The sequence below is a fragment of the Penicilliopsis zonata genome (assembly GCF_001890105.1).
Source record: "Penicilliopsis zonata CBS 506.65 unplaced genomic scaffold ASPZOscaffold_18, whole genome shotgun sequence".
Classification (NCBI taxonomy): domain Eukaryota; kingdom Fungi; phylum Ascomycota; class Eurotiomycetes; order Eurotiales; family Aspergillaceae; genus Penicilliopsis; species Penicilliopsis zonata.
The window spans coordinates 455,851-481,625 of NW_019208926.1; the positions used below are offsets into that span (position 1 = coordinate 455,851).

The following is a 25,775-nucleotide window of genomic DNA, read 5'->3' on the forward strand; positions in this document are numbered from 1 at the left end:
GAAAATCCGCCGGAACAAGCGCTGGATTTCGGATAGAATTCGGCTCATGCTGCAGCCGATTCCGAGGACCGGACGAAATACTATCAGGATGCACGTTGTTCTCATTCATTTCTTCCATTTTTTCTTATTTCTTGTTGTCATATCCATTCCAAGGATTGTACTCTTTGGGTATGGGAAAGTTGTCGAACACGAGGTAGTCACTGTCCTTTTGCGGCGTACAGATCTGTCCCCGAGGTCAAGCCGTTGGATGGAGTCTACGTAGAGGAGTAAGTGGCAGTTAGCCTTACCTCATAGTTACTAGGTAGGTACCTACCTAACCTAGGTACTAGTTACTAGGTAGGTAGTCAACTTAGTTACAGAGTACGCCGTACTTGAGTCTTGTACGGTAGATACTAGTTAATTCTCATCTGCCGAGACGGCATCCCGACGGAATGGAGGAAGCGGGGACAACCTTGGGGAAGGCTTCGAGAAGCCCTTCCTCATAGAAGCATCTTCTACTAAACACAATGAAAGTATTCTTAATAAGAATTATGCCAAGATTGTGCCTTTTCTTTAAGTGAATCGATCCCTGGTCTTCAGTACGGAGTACGGAGTACGGAGTACAGAGTACCTAGGAAGTCTACATTAGGTACTCCGTATCTGGTAGTTAACTACCTAGAACCTGATGTGGTACTCCGTACGAGTATTCGTATTACCGTATCACAGATCGCTCTTTGACCCCGACATCCACATCCACAGGCCAGTCAAGAGGCGTTTTAGACAAGCCAATAATTAAGTAATGGCCCCCTGGGATCTACTTGTCTTAATCCATTCATTGACAGTCTGCAGATTTATTTAGATACGAGTAGTAGATACATAGATACTACCTCATAGTTAACTAGGTACTAAGTTAACTAACAAGTAACTGTAATATACTACTGCAGCCACACTGTGGCTAACCCTGTCCGGATAATCTCTTTACCGCCTTCCCCCCTCAATCCGGGGCAGGAACTCGAATCGCAGTCGCTGCACACGGCAATCGCGTCTCTCTGCACCAGCCGATTGAGAAACCTGCGCTCAATCGCACCCTGCCTGAAACACACAACACGATGTGTCTTGGATGATCCTGAGATCCATTATCCTCCACCAGATAATCAGCTGACAAAGTGTCCAGTGCCCACTGCCCACTGCCCACTGCCCACTGCTCCCGGGGTCGTTCGTTGCCATTCGCCCCCGCTGTACCCTGCATTCTAGACCGATTCCCTGCTATCTCGACCACACCACCAGCTGCAGTCCTCGTCGGGGAGATAAATTCCTGCTAGCTGGAGCCTTGGGAGCCTGTCCAAGCTCAGAGGAGCAGTTTTGTTCATACTGAGTGCACGTCTTCTCGCCATTTTTTTTTGCCGGTGTCTGGTTCGGGGATAGTTATGGCCCAGACGAGCGCCGGTCGCAACAACTTTTGATCGTATCATTTCTTTTTTTTTTTTTTTTTTTTTTTTTTCGTTTCCGGATTTATAAAAGGAAAGGAAAGAAAAGGCACGATGCATCACCGCTCCGATCCCAATGCTCGTCGGAAGTTCGAGTCTGATGCCTCGCTGGTGCTGGTCGGTATCCGTGGGTGCGGGAAGCGGTCGATGGGCTTCGTTGCCGCGGCTGCCTTGAAACGTCGCTTCATCACCGAAGACCATTTCTTCAAGGAGACCACCGGCATCACTCGCCATGAGTACCTGCAGAAATTCGGCACGCAGGAGTTCCAACGCCGGGACATCGAGATCCTCAAGGCGATGCTCGACAACCACCGCACCCGCTGCGTCATCGAGATCGGACTGGGCAGTCTGACTCGCCCGGTGCAGGAACATCTGCGCATCTACTGCTTGACCAACCCAGTCGTCTATCTGGCCCGGGATATGGACCGCATCCAGCGTCTGCTGGGGCTGGAGGACCAGGCCGTCCGTCTGCTGCGTGAAGGTGACCTGCTGCACCGCAGCTGCTCGAATTTCGAGTTCTACAATGTCGAGGACCGGTCGAGCCTCGCCGCTCTACACTCCGACGAGGGCACGCCCGACCGGCGGTCGGCAGACTACTCCTTCAAGCTGAAGGACGCCAAAGAGGATTTCACGCGCTTCGTCCAGCTCGTCACCGGCGTCGAGAAGGATCATTCCAGCTACGACTCCCCCTTTGCTCTCCTCGAGACCCCCCCGGAGCTGCGCTCCTACACACATGCCATCTTTGTCCGCTCGTCCGACATCGCCGAGTGTTCCGTCGATCTCGCCGAACTGGGGTCTGGCGGCGACGCCATCGAGCTCTGCATCGACCGATGGGGGCCCGGCATGGCCACCACCATCAGCAAGCAGGTTGCCTTGCTCCGGCGACACGCGCGCACTCCCATCATCTTGTCCGTCGACACCACTTCATCCGGCATCGGTACCCCTGTGCCCCATACCCCAGAACCCAGGTCGCCGGTAGCCAGGTCGCCGACCATGACCACGACCACCACTACAACCACAACCACGGCCACAACCACGCCATCATCGTCACCGCCACCGCCACTGCTGCAGGACCGCAACGTATATGCAGAGATCATGGAGCATGGGTTGCGTCTGGCCGTCGAATACCTGGCCGTTGACTTGGGTCAGGATCAATCTTTGTTGAAACGCATCATCCACAGCCGAGGCAACACAAAGATCATTGGCCAGTATGTGTTTGAACCATCGACGCGTGTCTCGTGGGAGGATGAGGGCTGCGTATCGCTGTATCTAGAAGCCGAGACGCTCGGCTGCCAGCTGATCCGGATCCTGCGCGTGGCCACGGAGCGCGAGGACAACAACGCCGTCCTCAAGTTCACCAATCGCATCCGCGCCCTGCGCGGCAGCGGCCACCCGCCGCTGATCGCATACAACGTGGGCCCGCTGGGCCGTACCTCCCAGGTCTTCAACAACGTGCTGACCTCGGTCACGCACCCGGCGATCCGGTCGCGGCAGCCTCACGCGCGCGACCCCCTGATCACCGCGCAAGACGCCGTGCAGGCGCTGTTTCAGAGCTACGTGCTCGACCCGCTCCGCTTCTATATCGTGGGCGGCAGCGTGGCGTACAGTCTGTCGCCGGCGATGCATAACGCGGCCTTTCGGCACTGCGGGATGAACCACCTGTACAGCATCCCGGAGTCGACCTCGCTCGCGGCGCTGGACCGGCTGGGCCGGGACCCGCAGTTCGGCGGCGCCAGCATCGTCCAGCCCTTCCGGGTGCAGGCCTTTCCCAAGCTGGCGTCCAAGAGCCGGCACGCTGAGGCGATCGGGGCGATCAATACGATCATGCCGTTGCGCGCGCGCGCCGACGGGACCCTGTTCCCCCTGCAGGAGCAGGCCAGCCGGCGCAACCAGTCCGGCCGCGTGCTGGCCTGGTACGGCGAGAACACGGACTGGGTGGGCATCATGACCTGCATCACCCGTAACCTCTCGCCGCGCAACGCCATCAGCCCGCTCAAGTCGACCGGGCTTGTCATCGGCGCGGGCGGGATGGCGCGGGCCGCCATCTACGCCATGCTGCGCCTCGGCTGCCGCCAGATCTTCATCCACAACCGCACCGTCTCCCGCGCCGAGGCGGTCGCCCGCCACTTCAACTCCTGGGCCTCGTCGCAGGTCGGCGCCCCAGAGGTCGTGCGCGTCTTACGTTCGGCCGCCGACGACTGGCCTGCCGACGCCAACCCGCCGTGTCTGATCGCCTCGTGCGTCCCGGCCGATCCGTCGGGCACGGAGCCACCAGCCAATTTCGAGATGCCCACGCAATGGTTGGGGAGTCTGACGGGCGGTGTTGTCCTAGAGGTATTTTTTTTTTTTTTTTCTTTTTCTTTATATATACATATTTAATTATACTGATGCTTCCAGCTTGCGTATAAACCTCTCGATACTCCTCTCCTTGTACAGATGCGACGCTTCCGCAGCGAAACAGGTCGGCCATGGGTCCTGGTGGACGGGTTAGAGAACGTGACGGAGCAAGGAATCGCTCAGTTTGAGCTGATGACAGGGCGGAAGGCGCCTCGACGACTGATGACACGCGAGGTTCTGCGCAACTACAGGGGGGAGGATGGCCGGTTTGATGAACGGGATATCCAGGCGCGGTTAGACGGGCTCTAATTTCACTTTCTGCCACTTGACCAGAGTACCATAAGATTAGACAGTATACTCAGAGTGTGTGATTATAGAATCTACTCATCTGGTATATTCAAAACCACTTGGGGATAAGTAGCCCGAGGTACCTACATGAGTAATTTTCTATGATAGGTACCTGGAGGTACTTACCTGGTATACCTAAGGTAGTTAGTACAACAATAAGGTACAGTCTAACCCAAACTGTACTAGCCCTTCTACCACCAACCTCATTGGCTGCCGTCTTTGTTCCTGGCCAACGACATCTTCCTTCCCCCCTGGCCCAACGGCGAGAATCGCCATCTCTGTCTTTGTGTCTCTCGGAATCCTCATCAGCTTGATGAATCAGCCTGCTGCGTCTTCCAGCATGCCGGGGTTCAGCTCTGATCCAGTCGAGGCATTTACTTCGCCGAATAGCCTGAAAAAACGCAAGAGAGATCCCGCAGAGGATGTTTTACACTGGTGAGAGAGAGAGAGAGAGAGGAATTATTGCAATGTAGCTAATATAATAGTACGTACTCGCCATCATTCCACCCGCTTACCTCTTCGTTTCGACTCGACGGCCCGGAATTCGACCCCAGCCGATCGGATCTCTCGTTTCGGCCGCGGTCTCTGCCTCGCAAGCGGCGGGTCCTCCAGCAGCAGCAGCCGTGGGCGATAGACGGTGGAAACGGCGGCAGATTTAATAATACCACGCTCGACTCTTCTACACTTGCATCTGTCCCTGTCCCTGCGGCTTTCCAGTCCCGTCTTCTCCCTGCTGCGGCTACCTTTGCCTCGCCGCCCGTCTCGCCCAAGACCCTGATTCCTCTGGCCTACCCGACATATTGTCAATCAAATGGCATCAACAGTAATGTCATCAACAGCAATGTCATCAACAGCAATGTCATCAGCAATAATGGTGTTTACAGCGATGGCATAACTACGACATGTGCCTCGTCATTTCTGCGTCCATGTCACGTTTGTCACCGGCGGCCAACTACGCGCGAGGTCCTAGACGCCTATGCAGACTGCGACCTCTGCGGCGAACGAGCCTGTTACATCTGTCTGCGGCAGTGCGATGGACCGGCCTGCTCCCTACCACCATCCGGTGATCAAGATCCGGGTCTGGTTCACGACCGCGGGCCGCCAGGGATGGGTAGACAGCCGCGGCGGATTTGCTCGTTCTGTGCCATCGAGGGCGTCACCGATCATGGCGTCGAGGTGGTGCGTTGTTTGCACTGCATGCGCGGCCTTCATTAGCTTATATATCCCTTCGCTTACGATCACGATGGATATATCTTTTCTTTTTTCATACTTCTTTTGGGGCGAACTTCATGACGACTTAAAATATCCCTTATGAACTCTACATGGCGGTATTCTCCCAGCATCTCACAGCCTGCAGTTACGTTAATTTCATGACCCGGCGCATTTGCTTTTGTATTTGATGGATACCTTCGGGATTGTGATTATATAGCTTATCTTATTTAATACATTATTCAAGACAATTCACTGCGTATCTAGTAATACCAGTACTTATCCCAGTACTTAAAAGACCAGCTAGACTCGTGTATTTCTACCTGAGTCTTACGATAGTGTTGCCTTGAAGAGAATTGTCTCTATAGCAGTAGTTGTAGTATCCGTGGCTACATCCGCGGAAGTCCGCGGAACCTTCACTACCTCTACTCTCCCACTCCTTTCAGAACAGAAAAGTCAAGAACTCTCGCCATCTCACAAGATAAGCCTAGACAAGATGAAAAGAGCCGTATCGAGTTCGTCAAGACAAGTACCGTCCCAGCAGCCCGTTTCGTGTTCGCTCTGTCGGACACGGAAGCTGAAATGCGATCGGAATCAGCCCTGTTTCAACTGTTCATCGCGGCAGATGGATTGCGTCTATTCAAGTATTTTTTTTTTTTTCATTCCCTGAGATCATTGATTTACTTGCTGATTACATATATAGATAATCGACGGAACGGGGGATCGTCGACGTCGACGACGGAGGATTGTGATAGGTTTCTCTCCTGACTATACCTGCATACTAAGTAAGGTATCACTGCATCATAGCTAACACTCATTATTAAAGCGACAACTCGGCTCTGCTCTACCGGATAAAAAGACTGGAAGAGGCGGTGTTTCGCGACGATGCGGCGGCCAAAGGTTCGGATTCGAACGCAGCAGACAGGGCCATCAACACGCCCCATCTCGACGAGGAACAGCAGCTGGCCGCCCACCAGCTCGAAGACATCGTGATGACGCCCAATGGAAGCCCTGCAGACATGCTAGCATCCGGACAGAGCCGATATCGAAATCAGCCTCATGATGTGGAAGTCCGGATCCGCCTGATCATCAGCCAGCTCCCGACCCAGGACCGCGCCACCCAGCTGGTAGAGCGCTTCGCCCGGACAACCCATTGCTTGTACCCGATCATGCATGTGCCCTCGACGCGAGCAGACCTCGTCGAGATGTATACGGGTCTTGTGGCGGGGAGATCGCCGACTGCGGTCCGGCTGGCGTTTTTCCTGGGCATCTTTGCAAGCGCCGCACTGCTCGAGAGCCGATCCCAGGAGAAACCTTCTTCTTCTTCTTCTTCTTCTCATTCGTCTCTGCCGATGGATCTCTCGAAGCAGTGGCTGGATCAGGGACTCGCCTTGTTGACCTGTCCGCCTGCGGTGCCCTGTATCGAGGTTCTTCAGGCGTATGGCATTCTAGGCCACCTGTCGATGCAGTTCGAGGGGTTCACGGGGGTGTCGGGCTCGCTGCTTTTCTTCTGTTCGCAGATGGCGCGCAAGATGGGGCTTCACCTGATAGACATGCCGGCCAAGAGGGAGGAAAGACGTCGGGGGGGCGCTAATCTGATCGAGGTCGAGGTGAAGAGACGTATCTGGTGGCATATTGTTTCGACGGACTGGTAAATCATCTATCATTGAACATATGTCTTGTCATTTTAATTTTCATTCTAATATTCATAGGATCATGGCGAATATGGGAGGCCCCCAGGAAGGAACATACTCCCTGCACCCGCATCAGATGAAGACCAACCCGCCGAGCAACGTGGAAGACGAGAACATCCCCGTAGGCCATTCACGGCTCTCGGAAGATGAATACAGCGTCCCGCTGGGCACGACCTCAACGACCGTGAGCTATTTCATCGTACGGACCAAGCTGGCCACTCTCTTCCGCGAGGTCATCGACAATCTCCCCGCGGGCTACTTCGCCAGCCCCAGCAGCAACGTCAGCGTCGACATGTACGAGACCATCCTCTCGCTGGACCAGCGCTTCATGACCTTCCTCAAGTCCCTCCCGCCATACTTCCAACTACACAGTGATATCCATATGGATACCAACAACAGCAACAGCAACAGCAACAGCAACCCTCTCTCATGGCAGCGGTATCTGATCCATCATAACTTCCACACGCAGCTCGCGCGTCTGCATCGGCCGTTCCTCATCCGCGGCTCTTCGGAGCCTCGCTTCGCATACTCGCGTATGCAATGCATTCGATCCGCCGAAACAGTCATCGAGATCCACCGCGCGCACTTTGCACAGTATCCCCACCTCCCTCGCGTGCACTACATGCAGCACCATCTTCTCATGGCCACCGTCGTCCTCACCATGGACGTGTGCTTCAACCCGGACGAAATCAAGGCCGCCGCCCGCAAGGCCGATCTGCTGGCCATCTTCCGTATCCTCGAGCAAGAGGAACTCGCCTTCTCCTCCGCCCATCATCCGTCTAGAGCTATCAATCGGGCGGTCCAGGTTTTGAGAAAAATGCTCGACAAAAATAATATCTGTACACTAGATAAGCAGGAGGCCTCCTCTTTACAACTACACCCTGTCCACATGCAACCTGTACTCGAACCTATCCAACTCCCGGAGACTCAACAACACCAACAACAACAACAACCACCCTCGGATGACTTCTGGAACGAGTTCATCCACTATGCTCCCTCCTTTGATGTTCCGGACTGGGGCATTCTGTTCAATAATTTGGACTCCCAGTACAGCGGGCTGGCATGATTGTGAATATTGATACCCGGTGCATCTGCTTGTAGTGACCTGTACATACTACATACTATATAATCTCCTGGATTTCATGCTCTATCAGTATCAATGTGTTTCATCTAGTATGTAGAGGAGCAGAAACTTTTGCAGTAGAATACATCCATGAAGAGAAGAAGAGAATAAAAGACTACCGCCCGAACCTCATCTGCGCACCGGCAAAATGCCACAACCCCCTCAAGAAGCCCTGATACTCGACTGCCTCCCCGAAGCCAGTCATGCCATGGCTCTTGTCGCCTGTGCAGAACATCTCGGTCAAGCGGATATGCCAAGGCGGGTATCCGTCCAGTCTCAGGTACGGACCAAAGACCAGCAGGAGATCAGGCTCAGGCTTCACTAGCGGCGAGGTGGCCGGCTTCAAGTCGCTGGAGGGCTGTGTGGTTATCTCGCTGATCTCCGCGTCCACAAGCTCGATGGTGATGTCCTCCGAGGCCAGCTTGCCGTTCTGCGACATCTCGGTCAACGTCTTGGTCAGGTCAACCAGCGTCTCACGCCCGTCGGTGGAGGAGAGCAGGAGCAACGTGAGCGAGTTGGGGTTGGATCTCTCCGCTGTCTGTCCCTGCCGTGTCTGTAGGTCATCATGGAGTGGATGGTGCGGGGCGAACAGCCGGAGAGCAGGTTGTTGCGACGGAGAGCCGTAGTACGATGAGAGCTTTGCGGTAATAGCCTGCTGAAGGGTAGGAAGACAGGACTTGAGGATTCCTAGATGGAAGATAGCTTAGTCAATACCGCCTTTGAAGAAACCCCCAAAAAAGGCGTACCTGTCTTCTCGTAGACACTCAAGGTCGAGATGCCACAACACGTCGTCCAGGCCGCTAGTTCTGCCACCTCGTCCATCAACACGGCCAGTGCGTCATCTTCCTTGCGTAAGAACAGCACCACGCTCAGATGTTCCGGTAAACGATTCAAACCCCGGACATCCTTACGGATCAGCTCCGGCGTCCGGTGGTGGTAGTACACGATCGCCAGGATACGGTCCACCACCGCGTGATACGCCTGGATGAGCCGGGCACAGATTCCGAAGATAATATGCGTGAAGGTATATGTAAACTGGTACAGCTGTGACTTGAGGAACGTCCGGATGGGCGTCTTCCGTACGGTGTTCTTCTTGCGGCGCGGCGCGGCGGGCGACGGCGAGGGCAGGTATGGCTTCAGCAGGGATTCGCGTTCCGTGGCGTTGAGCTTGCCTCCCCGAGCACGCATATCCTCCCTCAGAAGATCTCTATCTCGTTGAGAGACCATGGTGGCGTGCTCTTGACCGACAAGTTAAGCAACGTGGAGGGGTTCGTTGACGGGGGGAAACAGAAACGTCTGAACAAAAAGCAGGCAAGGAGAGGCCAACGGTTGTCCTTTCCTCCACGTCATCCGACATAGCCACAGTGAACAAGACGACAGACAGGGGATATTAGATACTAATAGTACTCATATACTATCAGTAGAAGGAATTTGATTATTCAGAGGTAATATGTATATTATTATTTTAGGATCGTGATGGAGAATTGGGCGCTCGAGTGGGCTGCGGACCAGAATCCCTACAATGTCGGTGTTTATAGACGTAAATAAATAAATTATAGTGTAGTAGAGAGCATCTTGATAAACCTGTTTTAATGAATTCTCACTATTGAGTATTGGGATGATCCTCATATTGTCCTGTCTTGCACGTGGCGCTCCCACTATATCCCGCGATGGAGCTTCGTCTCAGCTTCTCCCTCAGATCAGCATCACGGAATCACCATCACCCAGCCATTCTGCCGTCTTGAAGGTCTTGAGGAAGATGAAACAGCACTGAACGGTGCTTTTGTATTAAGAGGCACAGCAAAATGCCGGATAATGCGCCCTCCGTGACCACCCAGTCGACCTCGCGGTCCATCTTCCCGCAGGGCCCCAGCTTCACGCTCGACGACTTCTCCAGCCGCGACTTCATCGTCAAGGAGTTTATCGAGTCGCTGTCCGAGAGCGCCATCTCCAACCGGCGGTCTGCAGCGGGGGCCGCCCCGGGCAACCAGCCCTTCGATCCGAAACCGTTGATCCGCACCTTCGAGCACGCACAGCGGCGACTGAACGAGCTGTCGGGGGATCTGGAGATCCACGAGAACGAGCTGTCGGCGGCCGTGCGGCGAGCGGAGGCGCAGCACACGCAAAACCTCAATACGCTGGGCAAGAAGCTGAAGGAGACCATCGAGTCCTTCCAGCAGCTGGACACGTCACTGAATGGAACGGGCGACCTGGGCAGCGGAACGGGGAATGTGGCGGTTGAAACGGGCCGCCGGCTGGAGGAGCTCGACCGGCAACGGCGGCGGGCCTTGGATGCCCATTTTCTGATTGAGCTTTGGGACGGGATCAGCAACCGCGGGGATCTCACCCTGCTGGAGAACCTGCGCCGGTCGGGCACGGGGGAAGCCAAAGTACGGTCGGCACAGATTGCGCGGCAGCTACTGCGAATTAGCCAGCGACTGGACCCAAAGAGTTGGAACGAGAAGGGCACCGGTGCCAACGGGACTTCTGGGCAATACGAAGGAACTCCGGCGGCGGGGGACGAGCAGAGCAATGGAGGTCATCAACCTCACAATGGGGGGGGGATCCGGCGGAACACCAGGGAGATCATCGAGAAGTTCTCCGAGACGCTGGAGAAGGACTTGCTCAAGCAGTTTGACGACTTCTACCGGAAGGCGAACTTCGAGGGCATGAAGGATTGCGCGACGGTGCTACAGGATTTCAGCGGAGGCGCCAGTGTGATTGCCCTGTTCGTCAACCAGCACCAGTTCTTCATCGACCGCAGCCAGCTGGTCACCGAGGAGGTGGCCGGTGACCCGGAGACGTGGGAGAAACTGGCCGACCCTGACGCCGACCCCCCGGGCGTCGAACCCAGTCTGCAGTCGCTGGTCGACGAGGTCAAAGTTGTGGTGCAGGAGGAGTCGGCCATCATCAAACGGGCGTTCCCCTACTACGAACAGGTGCTGGGCAAATTCCTACAACGGGTGTTCCAGCAGTCCATCCAACAACGGCTGGAGATGGTCTTGGAGAGAGCGAATGGGGTGTCGTCGCTGGCCTTCCTGCGGTCCCTACAGAGCTCGCGGAGCTACATCAGCGCCCTGGTCGATGATCTCAAGTCACATGGGTTGACCGAGCACCCGGATCCCATCTCCTCCCAAACCGCGCTTGTGCTGGACCAGCAGCTGGAGGACTTGTTTGTGCCCTACTTTGTCGGATCATCCTACATTGAGCGCGAGAAGAAGAACCTGGAGGAATTGTACACCTCTCTCCTGTTCAAGTTTACGACGTTCCACGCCCGTCGAAAGAAGACGGCAACCACGTTCATGGCGTCGCTGGCCAAGTCCGGGAGCGAGCTTATCTCCTCCGCGCGGGACGCCTACATCAACCGGCTGGAGACGTCCGAGTTCTCGGCGACGCAGAAGCGGATGCTGCTGCAGGTTGCCGGACTGAGGGACTCGACCGAGTCGCTGAAGCACACGGAAATCAAGCTGACGGAAGAGGACGGGCTGCTCAGCCTGGCGTACGCGAAACGGATGCTCAAATGGCTCGCCGAGGGGGTTGGTCGGGGCCTCGAGCTGAGCGTGACGAGCGAAACCCCCAAGGATGTGGCGGCCCTCTTGAACCTGCTGCTCGCGACCATGGGCGACTCGTACATTGAAGTGTCGCTCGACGCGGCGCTGGAGGCAGCCACGGCGCAGGAGACGGGGAAAAACGAGCCGGATTTCCTGTACCTGCCCAACATCCGGACGGCAATCAGCATCACGCACCTGATGGTGATGTGTATCAACACGGTACTCATTCCGCTGGCGGCCGGCAGCATCACGCAGCGGCGGGAGATGGAGAAGAAGACGGCGATGATGGCGGCGCGGGTGGAGGAGAAGGTCAACGTCATCGAGCAGAAGACCATCGACGCCACGCTCACCTGGGTCAGCAAGCTGCTGTCCGGGCAGAAGAAGAATGATTTCCGGCCGCGAGAGGGAGACACCACCGCCTGGTTGGAGAAACTGCAGACGCCGGTAGGTTCCTATACTTCTGATCTATACTTGTCTATACTTTACTAAACCAAGACAGACCTGCGCTGCGATCTGCACATTCTTGACACGCCTGCACAACCTAACGCTGACCTCGCTGACGGCGAGCGGGACGAACGTGCGACAATTGCTGACGGAGATCGCGCTGGGAATCCGCAGCCTGCTGCTGGAGCACTTCAAGCGGTTTGCGGTCAACGGGTCCGGCGGGCTGATGGTGACCAAGGACATGACGCAGTACGCGGAGCAGCTGCGGGCATGGGACATTGAAGAATCGGTCAAAGGAGCCGGCGGTGCGCTCGACGTCCTCCCGGAGGTAGGCAACCTGTTTGTCATTGGAACCGAGGCGTTGAAAGAACGCATCCGCGGCGCGGCGAGTGCTGCTGGGGGGTCAGACTCGGGCCTCAATGCGGCGGAGCTGCGGGCGTACGTGTCTCGTCGGGAGGACTCGAACACGGCCGCCATGCAGAGCGTGCTGAGCGTGCTATAACCACCATACTTAGTACGGAGTACTAATCCAGAATCCTTTCACTATTTTCACTACTCCTAGTGTTACTATTTTGTAGCTATGCGTACGGAGTACTCCGTACCTAGGTAATGATGTTTATAAACGCATACTCTGTACTCCGCAGACAATATCAAGTCCACGCCATAGACGCAAGGACCAACTGATACGTCTGGCAGTAATTGAATCTGATGCATAACAAACCTTGGATTCCACAGCTCTTTGACCCGTTGCGGAGTAAATAAGTATATCAATAGACCGGATTGTGGATAGGCTAACTGCCGAGTACCGAGTAAGATGATTTGGAATGTCGACAAGTCCAGAGAAGCCCAGATTGCTACTATTTCATCCTCGACCAAGTGTTTCATGCCTGCACCAGAGCAGCCCTCCGTTTCAGACCGGTCGTTAACCAGGCAGTTCGTGACTCCATCCTCCTGCAGGTCTGACAAGATCGGTTGAAACGGGGATCGACGGAGGATTTCCGACCCTCTTTTTTCATTAATTTCCGTCAATAGTAAGACATCATGATAATATATTTCGGCTCCGACACGTCTGCTGGCTTCGGGTGACACGTCTGGTCAATAAAACTAGCCAATGTGGCGCGAGAGCAATCGTGGGTGGTTACCAGTAAGACTTCATCAAGCCCAAGTCCAGCGTCAATTAGGCTGAGTAGGCTGAGTAGGCCGAGTAGCTGCCTCCCCCCTCCAGCCAGTGACAGCCTGAATCCGCGATTATCCCTACCAGGAGCGAGTCCGTGCCCTCAGCTGCCCGTCAGAGCTGCGATCGACGCCAAAACCAGGATACGAGACGCCCTTTGCGAGTCCTCCTCCATCTGACAGCCGGCATGGGATAGTTACTGGGCAGCCAAGCGCGCACCCTGCCGTCTGACAATTGCGCTCATTTGTTCGCTTCGGGCTGCCACATGGCTCCCAAGGAGGCGATGGGATCGACCAGTCACTCTGTGCTGCCTGTCTCCGTCCTGGGCGGCGTCAAAATACCAGATGCGATGGATGAGATGTGGTGGTTTAAATATCGGGTCGTCCCTACGACGGCAACAGTCTCCAGGTCTGTCAATAGTCTGTGAGTCTGTGAGAGAGCTTGGGGGATCTTTCCACAATCATGACCATGTTGTTACTTGCGTCTTAATCTTCTCTTTCTATCCTCCTTCCTTCCCTTCTCGCCATGAAGATCCTTGCTGTCCCGAGTGAGGAGGAGTTCGAGGCTCTGCCTCCTGCCCTTCGACGAAAGGTACGTAAAGACAACCAAAGACACAGACAACAGTGCCATGGTCTCTCGAGCTGCAATTTTGAGTCCACTGGTCGTTCTTTGTTGGCAATCTATTGCCGCTAGTCTGTTGCCCGACCCCCCAAATTAATTGCCCTTTTTTTTACCCCTGATCGCCTCGTGTCCCCTTTCAAGTCTCCCCTGTCGTGGTGCTACGCTTTGAGAAAACAGAGAAAGCAACGCAATGGACAGTGGGAATGGCAGTCTGTCTTCATCTTCTAAAGCAAAAGAAAAGAAGAAGAAGAAGAAGAAGAAGAAGAAGAATTGATGCACTGGCCATTGTGATGACTGGACTGGACACAGACATCCAGTGTTTTCCCCTCACCATCACCACATCGTCAAGCTTAGCCCACTCCCTCCCGTCGTCATGCACTATCACTTCATCACTCGCACTATCAACGAATGGCTCGAATCGCGTCCAGGGACTGGAGAATCGCGAGTCGATGGTCGATTCCCCACCCAACCAAACCCCCCTCCCTCCCTCCCTCCCTGTCGCGCGTGGGAACGCTTTGCCCCCAACCAGGTGTGCGTGTCTTGCTAACCCAGCACGTTGCTCGTTGACCACAGTGCTTCTCGAACGTTGAACGCTTTCGCATGCGGCTAGCACAACACGATCACAGCCATGACCTTGATCAGCCGTCCGCCTTGGCCGGCCTCCACTTGCCTCCCTTTCGAACAGCCTCCTCCCCTCCTTTGTCGAGGCGTGGCCTGGTCCACCGGCGGCCTGCTTCCTCCTCCTCCTCCTCTGCCTCTTCATCCCGGCTCCCTCGCTCGCCCGGTTCGCTTCAGCTGGCCTATCTGGCCGACCAGGTCGACTCGCAATGCTTTCACTCCCTGCCCCCCAAGATTCAGCAAAAGCATTTTTCTAGGGAGGAGCAGCTGCGTTACCGCCAGGCCCTCTGCCGCAGTGTCATCCTCGACGCTGCCGACGAGGCTCTGTATCGCCTCGACCAGGAGCGTCTGACTAGACTCTCCCTCGACAGTGCCTCTTCCTCCTCCTCTTCTTCTTCTTCTCTCTCCAATCTCTCCCTCTCTTCTTACTCTTCTTCCCACGCCTCCACCACCACCGGGAGCTCGCCGCCGTACTCGAGCATCGACATGGCCGCCGCCGATTTCTCTTCTGTCCAGGACAGTTTCCGCTGGCTCGACGAGGATGGCGATCTCGACTTGTCCCTCGATGACTACCACGCACATGTAGCTGCTGCTGCCGCCGCCGCCGTCACCCCTGCGTCGCGTATGATGAAACCCTCGTTCCGGAGGACCCTATCTTTCAACTCGATACACCCCCACCACCTCCGGTCGAACAAGCAGGCGACCATCACTCCCAAACTGCCCGCTTCAAGTCACTCGGCCACCGTGCCCTCCGTTCTAGCACACCCGCCGACCAAGCGCCGTTCTGTATCGAGACCCTCGTCCAGCCAGCAGCAACGGCTGTCCTTCCACCACCACCAACAGCACAGTCCGCGTGCCTCTACCTCGAGCATCGACCCGGCTGCGCAGTACTACCAGGACCCGGAAGCTCGTCTGAAGCTCCGCGTTTATCTGGCCTCGCCGCAAAAGTTTGATGAGGCTCTCGAGTTCGGCTTCCCCGCATTGGACGCTGTCAAGGACTCGCGCCATCCAGGAAAGCCGTCCAAACGTGCCTCGAAAGACGCTCTCCGGCCTCGCCGGGCTTCCGTCTTCGCCGGCACGTTCTTCGACGATGACGCCGATGGCGACAGCTTGTCCCTTTTCGGTGATCAAAGGGATGCCGAGAGTCGACGGCAGTCCGGAGCCTTGCGCGAGTCACAGTGGTGGAGTCCCGCGGGGACCCCAACCACATACACCGACTCCCGGCCGCAATCCTGGCTTCCTGTCTCATCGCCGAAACAGAACCCGTCGCCTCTCTGGCCCATGAATCGGGAGATGACCCTGAAGATGACCCTCACACGCCCGGACCTCCGCACCGAGTCTTCCTCCCCGTCCCCTTCCTCGTCCCCGTCGCTGCAGACGAACGATCCCTTACGGCTGGCCGAGCTGCCCCCGGCCGACTGCGTACCACACATCTGGAACCCAGACCTATCCGATTCCGGGTTGATGAAGAAGGTGTGGCGCAAGTTGCGGAAACGCAAGATCTGACCGATGTCCGTTCCGGTCTTGTTATATTGGTTTTTTTTTTTTGGTTTTTTTGCTTCTCTCTGCATGATTCATGAATATCTCTCGATTGCAACCACCATTCTCATTACATATTTTATTGCTTCTTTCCCGCCACATGGCATTTTTCATGTTTATTTTTAATTCCCTCTTTGCACATTCCAGTTCACTTGAGTGGTTGACATGCCTGGTGTCATCGACAGCCCACAACTCCCTTCTCTCTCTCTCTCTTTCTCTCTCTTTCTCTCTTGAAATTAGCGCTGCAGTCATGGAGGTTCGACTGCATTCATAGCATTTATCAGGTAGTCTCTCAAAGTTCTTTCCTGTAGCGAGCCTCGCAGGTGAGGTTCGTCGGGAAGTATCGATATTCTATAGTATGACCTATAACCTCAAATCCATCCACTAGGAGAGTTCGAACACTTCATAACAGAAGTAGCCATCAAAGTAAACCCGTTCAAACCCAGAAACACTCGTCGTTACACAATTCCAGTTGGTGCCCAGGCAGCTGCCACCCGAAGTATGTAGCTCTTTCACGTGACTCGAGCTTAGGCCACGCAGCTGTCGTGAGCTCAAACGCAACCATCTTCCCATCTTCCTTCCAGTGGGTGTTTCTTACGCTTAAGGCTCATGGCTCATATATATGTTCTTTTCCGTTGTTTTTCCTGACGAACCACAGCCAGTGAATTAGCTCTTTTTTGTTTCGATTCGCCCCGTGTCTCTCCCGGGGCGCTGATCTCACAACACCCGCACGCGCCATAGCCCTTCCCAAGTCCTCAGCAGCCTTCGAGGCTCTCAATATAACTCCTCGTACTGACCAATGTTGGTGCAAATTCGGCTACCATGATTCCTCGGTGGCTTCTGCTAATAAGCGTCCTGCTTCTGGCGCTTCTCTCGCAGCCTGGTGCTGCGAAGAAGTCCGGAGGCCCGCGGATCACGGAGACCAAGCTCGACCATGACCCAAACAATCTATTCTATTTCGAAGACTCAGACAATGTCCTGTACATTGAATCCATCACGAGGCATGTGCGATGCTCCTTTGATGCGGGCGAGACCTGGGCTGTCGTCAAAACCCCGGACGGCGGCGACAACATCAAGGCGTTCAACCTGTGGCAGCATCCGTATGATAGGAACAAGGCCTACATCCTCGGGGAAGCCGGCACGCACTGGATCACCACTGACCAGGCGAAGACCTGGACCTCGTTCAAGATTGACATGATTCCGTCCATGATCCACCTCCCCATGTCCTTCCACGGGTGGGACTCGAGCAAGGTTATCATACAGGGCGAGCAGTGCGCCGGCTTCCACTGCAAGGAGACTAGTTACTACACGGTCGACGACTTCAAAACGGTGGCCCCGCTCCGCGACGGAATCTTCGCCTGTTCCTGGGCGGTCGGTAGCCCGGAGTTCGCCAAGGATCTCGGGGTCGCCGCGGAGATCGGGAACCGAGTGCTGTGCATCGTACCCGGGTTGAAGCCCTTGTTCGGAGGCGGAAGCCGCTTGGTGTACTCGGATAGCTTCTTTGGTAAAGATGGCGACGAAGATGGCGTGGAGGTCAAGCTGCAGGCCGGCCGCCCTGTCAGCGGCATTCTCAACACTGCAGCAGTCAAGAAGTTCCTCCTCGTTGCAGCCCGCTCTCAGGGCACAGACGAGCTTGCCCTCTACGTTTCCGACGATGCCCGGGTCTGGCATCGTGCCGAGTTCGGCAACCACCGACTGGAAGAAGATGCCTACACGATTCTGGAAAGCACGAACTATAGTATCCAGGTGGATGTCCTAACGACGGGCAGGGACAAGGGTATGGGCGTCCTGTTCACCTCCAACTCCAACGGCACCTATTTCACCCGCAACATCGAGCACACCAACCGTAATCCCATGGGGCTGGTTGACTTTGAGAAGATCGCCAATATCCAGGGCATCGTCCTGGTTAACGCCGTGGATAACTGGGAGGCCGTAGAGAAGGACAGCCGTGAGCCCAAGAAGGTTGTCAGCCGGATCAGTTTTGACGACGGCCGGACGTTCCAGCCCCTGACGATGGGAGACAAGAAACTAAACCTACATTCCGTAACAGCATTCGCCAATGTCGGCCGGGTATTTTCGAGCCCTGCTCCAGGCCTCGTCATGGGTGTCGGCAACACCGGCAGCCATCTGGAGGACTACCTGAAGGGGGACCTCTTTGTGTCAGATGATGCTGGCGTGACTTGGCGGAAAGCCCTGGATGGCTCTCACAAGTACGAATTCGGCGACCAGGGGGCTGTCATCATTGCGGTAGAGGACGACGGCAAGACGGACAAGATACGCTATTCCATCGACCATGGCAAAGAATGGGAGACGGCCGAATTGCCCCAGAAGATCTACCCCCGGCTGCTCACCACGACGCCTGATTCGACGAGTCTCAAGTTCCTGCTGGTGGGCTCTACGAGCAACGACAATAGTCAGGACACCGTCAGCATTTACTCCATCGACTTCAACGGCCTGCATGAGCGGAAATGTGAGAAGGATGATTTCGAAAAGTGGCCGGCCCGTCTGGACGAGAAGGGTGAGCCCGACTGTCTCATGGGCCACAAACAATACTACCGGCGCCGAAAGGCCAATGCGGACTGCTTTATCGACGAGGAGTTCAAGAATCCAGACCCCATCTTCGAGCCATGCAAGTGTACTGCGGACGACTTTGAGTGTGACTACAACTTTGTCCGCAGCGAGGATAGAAAGAGCTGTGTCCCGGCTGTGGCGTTGGCCGCGCCAGAAGGTCAGTGTCGCAACCCAGATGACACCTACATGGGCCCGTCTGGCTGGCGATTGATCCCTGGCAATGCCTGTCAGCGTGATGGCGGTGAGAAACTGGATGACAATGTCAAGCGTCCGTGCGGTGACACCACGGGTGGTGGCCAGCCCTCTGCGGATGGGCCAGTCAGCACATCCAAACAATTCTTCGACTCTGCCAGCACGTACGACGAGTATTACTATTTGGAGCGCCAGGCCAGTAGCTCCGGTACCGACGAGACTATTCTGATGCGGACACGCAACGACGAGCTCTACGTCAGCCATGACCACGGCGAGACCTGGCAACAGCCGGTCAAGGGCGAGAAGATTGTCCAGGTGATCCCGCACCCGTACTACAGCGACGGGGCATTCTTCCTGACGGACGGGAAGAAGGGCTACTGGACGGTCGATCGTGTGCAGAGTCCTCTCAAGTCCTTTGAAACACCCGCGCTCCCGAACCAGGAGCAACTACCAGTCCTCATCTTCCATCCGAAATACAAAGACTGGCTTATCTGGACCGGGGCTGTCGACTGCAATACCGCGCAATGTCATTCGAATGCGTGGATCTCCAAGAATCGGGGGGAATCATGGGAACTGCTCCTTCGCTATGTCCGGAAGTGCGAGTTTGTGTATCGCGAGGATCGAGTCGATAGCGCAGACCTCGTGTTCTGCGAGCAGTTCGAAAATGAGAATCAGAAAAACCCTCTGCAGCTGCTGTCGAGCAAGTCGTGGTTCACAGAGAGCGACGTACATTTCAAGGACGTCATTGACTTTGCCTCGATGGCCGAGTTCATTGTCGTGGCCGCGCGGGACAAGGACAATAGGGAGTCCCTGAAAGCCAGCACCAGCGTCGACGGCTCCGTCTTCGCAGCCGCCGAGTTCCCTGCCAACCTGCAGGTCCCCGTTCAGAAGGCGTATACGGTGCTCGACAGCTCGACCCACGCGGTCTTCCTTCACGTGACAGTCAACAATGCGGCCAACACGGCGTATGGCTCCCTGGTTAAGAGCAACAGCAACGGCACCTCGTACGTGCTCAGTCTCAACGGGGTCAACCGGAACGATCTTGGGTATGTCGACTTTGAGAAGATGCAGGGCCTCGAGGGCGTCGCGGTGGTCAATACCGTCGGCAATCTGGTGGCCATCGAGAGTGGCAAGGCCAATCAGAAGAAACTGAAAACCATGATCACCCACAACGATGGCGCTCAGTGGGCTCTCCTGCCGCCGCCGGCCAAGGATGCCAACAACAAGAACTTTGGTTGTTCGGTCAAGGACAATAAGCCCACCGACAAGTGTGCCCTGCATCTCCATGGCTACACCGAGCGTCGAGATCCACGAGACACGTACTCGTCTGGATCAGCGATCGGTCTGATGATGGGTGTCGGCAACGTAGGCGAATATCTCTCAGCTAACATGGACGACGCGGACACGTTTCTGACGCGTGACGGCGGCATCACATGGAAGGCAGTGAAGAAGGGCCGGTATATGTGGGAGTACGGGGATGCAGGCTCAGTCATCGTGATTGTCCCGGACTCAACGCCAACCAAGTCCCTGTTCTACAGCACCAATGAGGGGGACAGCTGGACGGAATTCCAGTTCTCGGACGTACAGATGGAGATCACGGATATCAGCACGCTGCCGTCAGATACCTCCAAGAAGTTTCTGCTTTGGGGAAGGGAAGTCGACTCGGACCGCTCCAACAAGCTCAGCACCGTCAGTCTGGATTTCAGCGGGCTACGAGACAAATCATGCCAGCTCAACGAGGACCTCGGGGAGAATGAGGACTACTATCTTTGGAAACCCAGGCATCCCTTGCAGGATAACAACTGTCTGTTCGGCCATATCGAGCAGTATCACCGCCGAAAACCAACCGCAGAGTGTTGGAATGATTGGAGAGAGCCTCATGTTCACAGCATCGGCATGAACTGCACCTGTACCAGGGCGGATTATGAATGGTATTTCTTCAACGCCCCTTTTTTTTACCTTCCGTTTTTTCTTCCGTCGTTGGCCTTCTTACTAACACTCTTCAGTGATTACAACTACGAACCTCAATCTGATGGTAGCTGTGCCCTTGTTCCGGGCCTCCCCAAGCCCAACGCCATGGCCGTCTGCAAGAGCAACCCGGACCAGATCGAATACTGGGAGCCCACGGGCTACCGTCGCATTCCACTGACCACCTGTCAAGGCGGGTTGGCCCTTGACCGGATCGTTTCGCGGCCCTGTCCAGACCACGAGCAGGAGTATGAGGAGAAGCACGGCATCAGTGGCGTGGGCCTCTTCTTCGCCATCGTAATCCCTGTCGCCGTGGCCGGCGCGGTGGGCTACTGGGCCTACACCCGCTGGGACGGCAAGTTCGGCCAGATCCGGCTGGGCGAAAACGTCGGGGTTGCCACGGGAGGCCTGCTGTCCCGGGACTCACCGTTCGTGGCCGTCCCCGTCGTGATAATTGCAGGAGTTGTGGCCGTCGCCCAGGCCCTGCCCCTTTTAGTCGTCAGCCTGTGGCGCAGTGCCAGTGGGTATCTGCACATCGGACGCGATCGGGGCTACGCACGGCCGTACGCCTCACGCAGATCGTTTGCCGCTCGCAGAGGCGACTACACCAGCGTGGTGGATGACGAGGATGAACTGCTGGGTGCGGATGACTTGGAGGATGACGAGGATGAGGTATAACTCACACGCGAGGAGCGCTTCTCTCTTTCCCATTTGGTATATTATGAGCTTATGACCTTCTCACTGCGATTATTTGGGGGCTGAGTGTCGTCTTTCGACACATGAGCTACTGTCGCTGCTTTGCTATATCTGGATTTCTCACAGGTGGTCGGTCATCACAATCATGGCTACCTGATGTGTCTTGTTTTTTTGAGGTTTTCCGGCATAAATCTTTCCTTTGGTGTATTCTCAATGTTTGAATAGATAGAGTGGAATTTAAGCGAGTCAGCCTGCCAACTATGTAGCATATAGTTAAGACACTCAAATCAAAACTTCTATTCTCCTCCATTACATTTCCCCTTGAAGAGGAACATTACTCTGAGCTGGATTGCAGACTATCCCGCCAGGTCGCCCGGTCCAAAGGAATCAGGAAGAAGCTAGGGAAAGCTTAGTAGACTCATTCTATCATCATCATGAGAGAGGGGGGGGGATGGTTAGATAACTACCTCGCCCATTGTTTTGACGGTGTAGTCGCCGTCAGCGTCAAACATGTAGACTGGGAAAGAGGGGGCGGTAAATTCCCGCATGCTATTGGTATCAGTAAGATATGGAAAAAAGAAGATATACAGTTCTTAGCCAGCTATATCCAGGGTATGAGGGACGTACAACTGTCTACACATCCCACAGGGCGATGCAGCAGGCTTGATATCCGTTGCGACAGCGATGGCCTTGAATTCTTTGTGGCCGGCGACCTAGATTACCTGCATCAGCTCGATACTTTTAATAGAACTCTTTTTTTCTTCTTTTTGAAAAAAAAAATGGAATTCAATTTTACTATTGCGGTCCCAAAGGCAACCCTCTCTGCGCAGGTGCCTACGGGGTAGGCGGCGTTCTCTACATTCGCGCCAGAGATGTACTCCCCCGTTTGTGTGAGGATGCATGCCCCGACACGGAATTTAGAGTAAGGGCCTGGCTGGTGTAAGATAACTTGCATATTGTAGAGTAGGGTTGAATGTTATTGATGCAACTTACAGTACGCCGTGGCTTTGGCGGCAATGGCTTTGGTTGATAGTGTGGCAACCTCCTGGGCTGAGAGGGAATCCGGGGCTGTCGGAGCCATTGATGATTATGGTTTCTTGTCAATAGCACGGTATCAAGTGCAAAAGTGTTGTGGTTTTGGTTGTATATCTCATCTCAACTTCGCGGAATGTGAATAGATGACAGAGTGACTAATCTGTATTAAGAGACTCCCCACTATGGCTACATCATCTCTTACTATTATGCATCAGTTATGTAATGTAAAGAAAATCATATATGTATCTCTCTCTATCCAGTATCTTTTTTATATCCTCATAGAAAATTTGAAGCATAGGAAAAACGCTAGTGTGGGAAAATGAAAAGAAGCAAGACGTCATATCCATCGCAGCAAGGCAACAAGTCATATCGAAAAACAGATCAAGGTATCAACGAGAAAATGGTCTATATCAACTGGAAGAAGGGGTAGGTGGGAATTCTAGATCCGAACCGATAGCGATTTTTTTTTTTTCATCCAAAATATTGTCGTAGTGATTCATAGATGGAGAAGATGAAAGCAGAGCTGGGCGCAGACCGTGCGACGGTAATGCCGCATCCTCGATATAGTCCTTTCAGGCCTTGTTGTCTCCATAAGGACCTTGCCACCATCCAGAAAGTCTGGCGCTGTCCACGAGCGGCGGTAAGGAGAATGTCCTCGGTCTGCATGCGAGACTTGATTGTGTCTGCCGGGTAGAACAGGAAGTTGTAGCTGACTCCAGCGGCAGCACCGGCAATCATTCTTTGATAGATTGGGAGTGCTTCCTGTTCCAGCCCATCTTGCGCCGACGAAGCCGAGTACTTGCGGAAGAGAGCAGAGACGCCTTCATACCCTCCAAACCAGGCTGCGCCACCGCCTGTCTCACGGATGAAAGTACCCATCTGGCCCCGCCAGAACCCAAGCAGACCATCATGCCGGAAGACAGAAACGATAAGCGCCAGGGCGCCAGGGCGTGGCTGGCCCGTAAACTCGACCGGGACTTGCATCTTGCATTTTATGAGTTCGATGGGAGTGAGGAGAAGTGAGGTGAACGACCCAGACGCAGCACCACATGCCAAGAGTGCAGAGAAGGGCAATGGTTCCAGAGGCGAATAAACAGAAGCTTTCAGCACGTCTTGAAGAAGGCGATAGCTGAAAAATAGGCTGCTTGTTTCGACCGCGGCTCCAGTTAGGGGAGCACTGATCCCCCGATAAAGACCGCCGATGCCGTCGGCTTGGAGAGACTGCCGAAGGCAATCCAATGGCCCCCGATATCGAAGAGGAAGGTGATCTGGCTGTGACTGTAATCGAACCTTCACCGTGTCGAAAGGGTATTCGATCAGCTTTCCGGCCATTCCGGCGGCCTAGCAGGGAAGAGATATCAAGTCAGACATGGACTGAAATGGCATAGCGTGGGAAAGATGTCCTCACTGATCCAAAGACAATGTCTTTGAAGGCCTCGGTGCCTTGATTAGAAGGAATAGATGGAAGGTCCATTGGCCTTTCATCGCTAAGTGTTATAGCATGATCGAGGGCCGCCATCAATATGGGAGAGGGGGGAAAGGCGTCGGATTGACGGTGAAGCACAAGCACAAAGGACAAGGTCTGAAGAAAGAGAGGGTAGGTGGGTGCGTATGGGTATCCTCGGGCGGCGCGGCCACGCGGGATTTATTTATGGGCAAAGAGCCCGGAAGCCCGGATGTGGAGGAGAATAGTAATGTCTGAGATGTGTCTCTAGGCGAGCATGCAGGCGCAGGAAAGGTGATGGTGATGACTGCCAGGCGACGCTAAGCCCAACCAGGCCAGGCCCCCAAACATTTATTACCCCTGGGTGTGAAGAAGAGGGGTAAACCGTTGCAGAACCCGAAAAAAAAAAGCGCGCATTCCAGCCCGATGGCGTATGCAATCGGGCTACACGAGGTTGGAACTTGGAACTAAGGTTAAGCGTGCTCGCTGAAGAGTCGGCGAGCCTTGGCTGGTGATCATTTTCGGGATTTGTCACTGCAACAGTGGGGTACCCGGTTGCAATTTTCACCGAGATCCGCTTATCTGATGGGACTAAGATAATTAGTCTACCTCGTTTGGCAGGACCGTCTTCTGGTCCAGGCTCCACGACGCTTTTTTTCGTCGCTGGCTCCGCACTGCAGCTCAGCCATTTGACCATGTCGACGCCCACACCTCCATCGACTCAGCCTGTTGCATCCACAGTGCCTCAAGCAGGCATGAGGAAAAACGGTATGTGAAAAAGAACCCCCGAACAGTCCTTGGCGACTGGGTTTTCTGGCTGACTCTTCTCGGTATGGTTTTAGGCAAAAAATGGCAGACGCCTAAGAAAGCCTTTCGTCCTACTGCTGGTTTGACTTCATATGCAAAGCGACTCGAGGCCCGCAAACAACTGGAGATTATTAAAGATCACGAGCGGGAGCTGAAGGAGGAAAAGGAGGCCGAGCGAAAGGTAATTGCCAGATCTATTTGCGCACTACATTGGGTTGGTTGCATTTACTTATGTTTTCTTTTCTACCCAGGCTTTAATCCAGAAGATCAAGGACCGGAAGGCTGCCAAGGAAGAGAAGGAGCGATACCAGAAAATGGCAGAAAAGATGCACCATAAGCGGGTTGAGCGACTGAAACGAAAAGAGAAGCGTAACAAGTTGCTCAACTCATAATAGACAGAGCGTGTCCGGATTTTCTTGTCTATGTTTTCGCCGATTTAAGAGTATACAATGTGTTGGGGTCCAGAGGCTTGGGATTTTCCCTTTAGGTTCGGTATATACCACTCCAGAGCAGTCTTCTGCGCATTTGGAATCATTCATGGAATAGGCGTTTGGTGTGCGTTGATCAAAAAGATCAGGTATGATGAAAAATGTCAATAGTCAAATATGATCATATCTGTTTTTATAGAAAAGGTATACCTAAAGCAGACTGTCATATAGTGCTTTCAAAGCAGTAAGAAGCTTTTGCCCCTAGTCAATCCTCTTTTAATAATATAGAGCATTAATAATGGTTAGCTGTGTAAATGGACTGCTCTGTAACAAGAAAATTATTATGAAGAATGGCGCTATGCCAAAGGCGGATGGCCCTGGAGCATATCAGTGAGTACCTATTTACCTATCTATCAGCTATCTAGCACTAATCTACCAAACTATTTAGACCTCAAATGCAAAGGAACGCGTTTTAATATGTCCCTAATCACTTATGACTTTTCTCATACC

The 25,775-nt window shown here is 54.4% G+C and overlaps 10 protein-coding genes across 10 annotated transcripts; 7 read left to right on the forward strand and 3 right to left on the reverse strand.

Moving 5' to 3' along the window:
- The first annotated feature begins 1,449 nt into the window (after positions 1-1,449).
- Positions 1,450-4,243, forward strand: ASPZODRAFT_136149 (hypothetical protein). The gene is made up of 2 exons (XM_022723992.1): positions 1,450-3,800; positions 3,864-4,243. The coding sequence occupies exons 1-2, from the start codon at positions 1,521-1,523 to the stop codon at positions 4,110-4,112; spliced, it is 2,529 nt and encodes an 842-aa protein (XP_022578195.1). The 5' UTR covers positions 1,450-1,520; the 3' UTR covers positions 4,113-4,243.
- A 1,553-nt stretch (positions 4,244-5,796) lies between these two features.
- Positions 5,797-6,268, forward strand: ASPZODRAFT_123415 (hypothetical protein). The gene is made up of 2 exons (XM_022721359.1): positions 5,797-6,004; positions 6,064-6,268. The coding sequence occupies exons 1-2, from the start codon at positions 5,857-5,859 to the stop codon at positions 6,126-6,128; spliced, it is 213 nt and encodes a 70-aa protein (XP_022578196.1). The 5' UTR covers positions 5,797-5,856; the 3' UTR covers positions 6,129-6,268.
- A 444-nt stretch (positions 6,269-6,712) lies between these two features.
- ASPZODRAFT_73891 (hypothetical protein) lies at positions 6,713-8,120 on the forward strand (the record flags this gene model as incomplete). The annotated part of the gene is made up of 2 exons (XM_022729928.1): positions 6,713-7,011; positions 7,073-8,120. 2 exons carry the CDS (start codon positions 6,713-6,715, stop codon positions 8,118-8,120), a joined length of 1,347 nt encoding a protein of 448 aa, XP_022578197.1.
- Positions 8,121-8,292: 172 nt separating this feature from the next.
- On the reverse strand, positions 8,293-9,404 carry ASPZODRAFT_103126 (hypothetical protein; the record flags this gene model as incomplete). The annotated part of the gene is made up of 2 exons (XM_022720824.1): positions 8,293-8,864; positions 8,924-9,404. 2 exons carry the CDS (start codon positions 9,402-9,404, stop codon positions 8,293-8,295), a joined length of 1,053 nt encoding a protein of 350 aa, XP_022578198.1.
- A 578-nt stretch (positions 9,405-9,982) lies between these two features.
- Positions 9,983-12,674, forward strand: ASPZODRAFT_146028 (hypothetical protein; the record flags this gene model as incomplete). The annotated part of the gene is made up of 2 exons (XM_022725135.1): positions 9,983-12,172; positions 12,228-12,674. 2 exons carry the CDS (start codon positions 9,983-9,985, stop codon positions 12,672-12,674), a joined length of 2,637 nt encoding a protein of 878 aa, XP_022578199.1.
- An 818-nt stretch (positions 12,675-13,492) lies between these two features.
- Positions 13,493-16,254, forward strand: ASPZODRAFT_913555 (hypothetical protein). The gene is made up of 2 exons (XM_022730423.1): positions 13,493-13,937; positions 14,541-16,254. The coding sequence occupies exons 1-2, from the start codon at positions 13,872-13,874 to the stop codon at positions 16,089-16,091; spliced, it is 1,617 nt and encodes a 538-aa protein (XP_022578200.1). The 5' UTR covers positions 13,493-13,871; the 3' UTR covers positions 16,092-16,254.
- Positions 16,255-16,946: 692 nt separating this feature from the next.
- ASPZODRAFT_19408 (hypothetical protein) lies at positions 16,947-21,533 on the forward strand (the record flags this gene model as incomplete). The annotated part of the gene is made up of 2 exons (XM_022727398.1): positions 16,947-20,818; positions 20,894-21,533. 2 exons carry the CDS (start codon positions 16,947-16,949, stop codon positions 21,531-21,533), a joined length of 4,512 nt encoding a protein of 1,503 aa, XP_022578201.1.
- A 473-nt stretch (positions 21,534-22,006) lies between these two features.
- Positions 22,007-22,632, reverse strand: ASPZODRAFT_73972 (hypothetical protein; the record flags this gene model as incomplete). The annotated part of the gene is made up of 4 exons (XM_022729938.1): positions 22,007-22,100; positions 22,179-22,264; positions 22,348-22,481; positions 22,545-22,632. The coding sequence occupies 4 exons, from the start codon at positions 22,630-22,632 to the stop codon at positions 22,007-22,009; spliced, it is 402 nt and encodes a 133-aa protein (XP_022578202.1).
- A 425-nt stretch (positions 22,633-23,057) lies between these two features.
- ASPZODRAFT_73806 (hypothetical protein) lies at positions 23,058-24,105 on the reverse strand (the record flags this gene model as incomplete). The annotated part of the gene is made up of 2 exons (XM_022729919.1): positions 23,058-23,927; positions 23,995-24,105. The coding sequence occupies 2 exons, from the start codon at positions 24,103-24,105 to the stop codon at positions 23,058-23,060; spliced, it is 981 nt and encodes a 326-aa protein (XP_022578203.1).
- A 555-nt stretch (positions 24,106-24,660) lies between these two features.
- On the forward strand, positions 24,661-25,528 carry ASPZODRAFT_103136 (hypothetical protein). Its single transcript, XM_022720825.1, has 3 exons — positions 24,661-24,798; positions 24,873-25,018; positions 25,089-25,528. Exons 1-3 carry the CDS (start codon positions 24,726-24,728, stop codon positions 25,227-25,229), a joined length of 360 nt encoding a protein of 119 aa, XP_022578204.1. The 5' UTR covers positions 24,661-24,725; the 3' UTR covers positions 25,230-25,528.
- Positions 25,529-25,775: the final 247 nt, after the last annotated feature.

Bases quoted from the DNA above. Each gene is read 5' to 3' on its own strand.
- ASPZODRAFT_136149 (XM_022723992.1), top strand. From the start codon at position 1,521: ATGCATCACCGCTCCGATCCCAATGCTCGTCGGAAGTTCGAGTCTGAT. The intron at 3,801-3,863 runs GTATTTTTTTTT...TGATGCTTCCAG, and splicing joins CGGGCGGTGTTGTCCTAGAG to CTTGCGTATAAACCTCTCGA.
- ASPZODRAFT_123415 (XM_022721359.1), top strand. From the start codon at position 5,857: ATGAAAAGAGCCGTATCGAGTTCGTCAAGACAAGTACCGTCCCAGCAG. The intron at 6,005-6,063 runs GTATTTTTTTTT...TTACATATATAG, and splicing joins GATGGATTGCGTCTATTCAA to ATAATCGACGGAACGGGGGA.
- ASPZODRAFT_913555 (XM_022730423.1), top strand. From the start codon at position 13,872: ATGAAGATCCTTGCTGTCCCGAGTGAGGAGGAGTTCGAGGCTCTGCCT. The intron at 13,938-14,540 runs GTACGTAAAGAC...CGTTGACCACAG, and splicing joins CTCCTGCCCTTCGACGAAAG to TGCTTCTCGAACGTTGAACG.
- ASPZODRAFT_103136 (XM_022720825.1), top strand. From the start codon at position 24,726: ATGTCGACGCCCACACCTCCATCGACTCAGCCTGTTGCATCCACAGTG. The intron at 24,799-24,872 runs GTATGTGAAAAA...GTATGGTTTTAG, and splicing joins AGCAGGCATGAGGAAAAACG to GCAAAAAATGGCAGACGCCT. The intron at 25,019-25,088 runs GTAATTGCCAGA...TTTTCTACCCAG, and splicing joins AAAAGGAGGCCGAGCGAAAG to GCTTTAATCCAGAAGATCAA.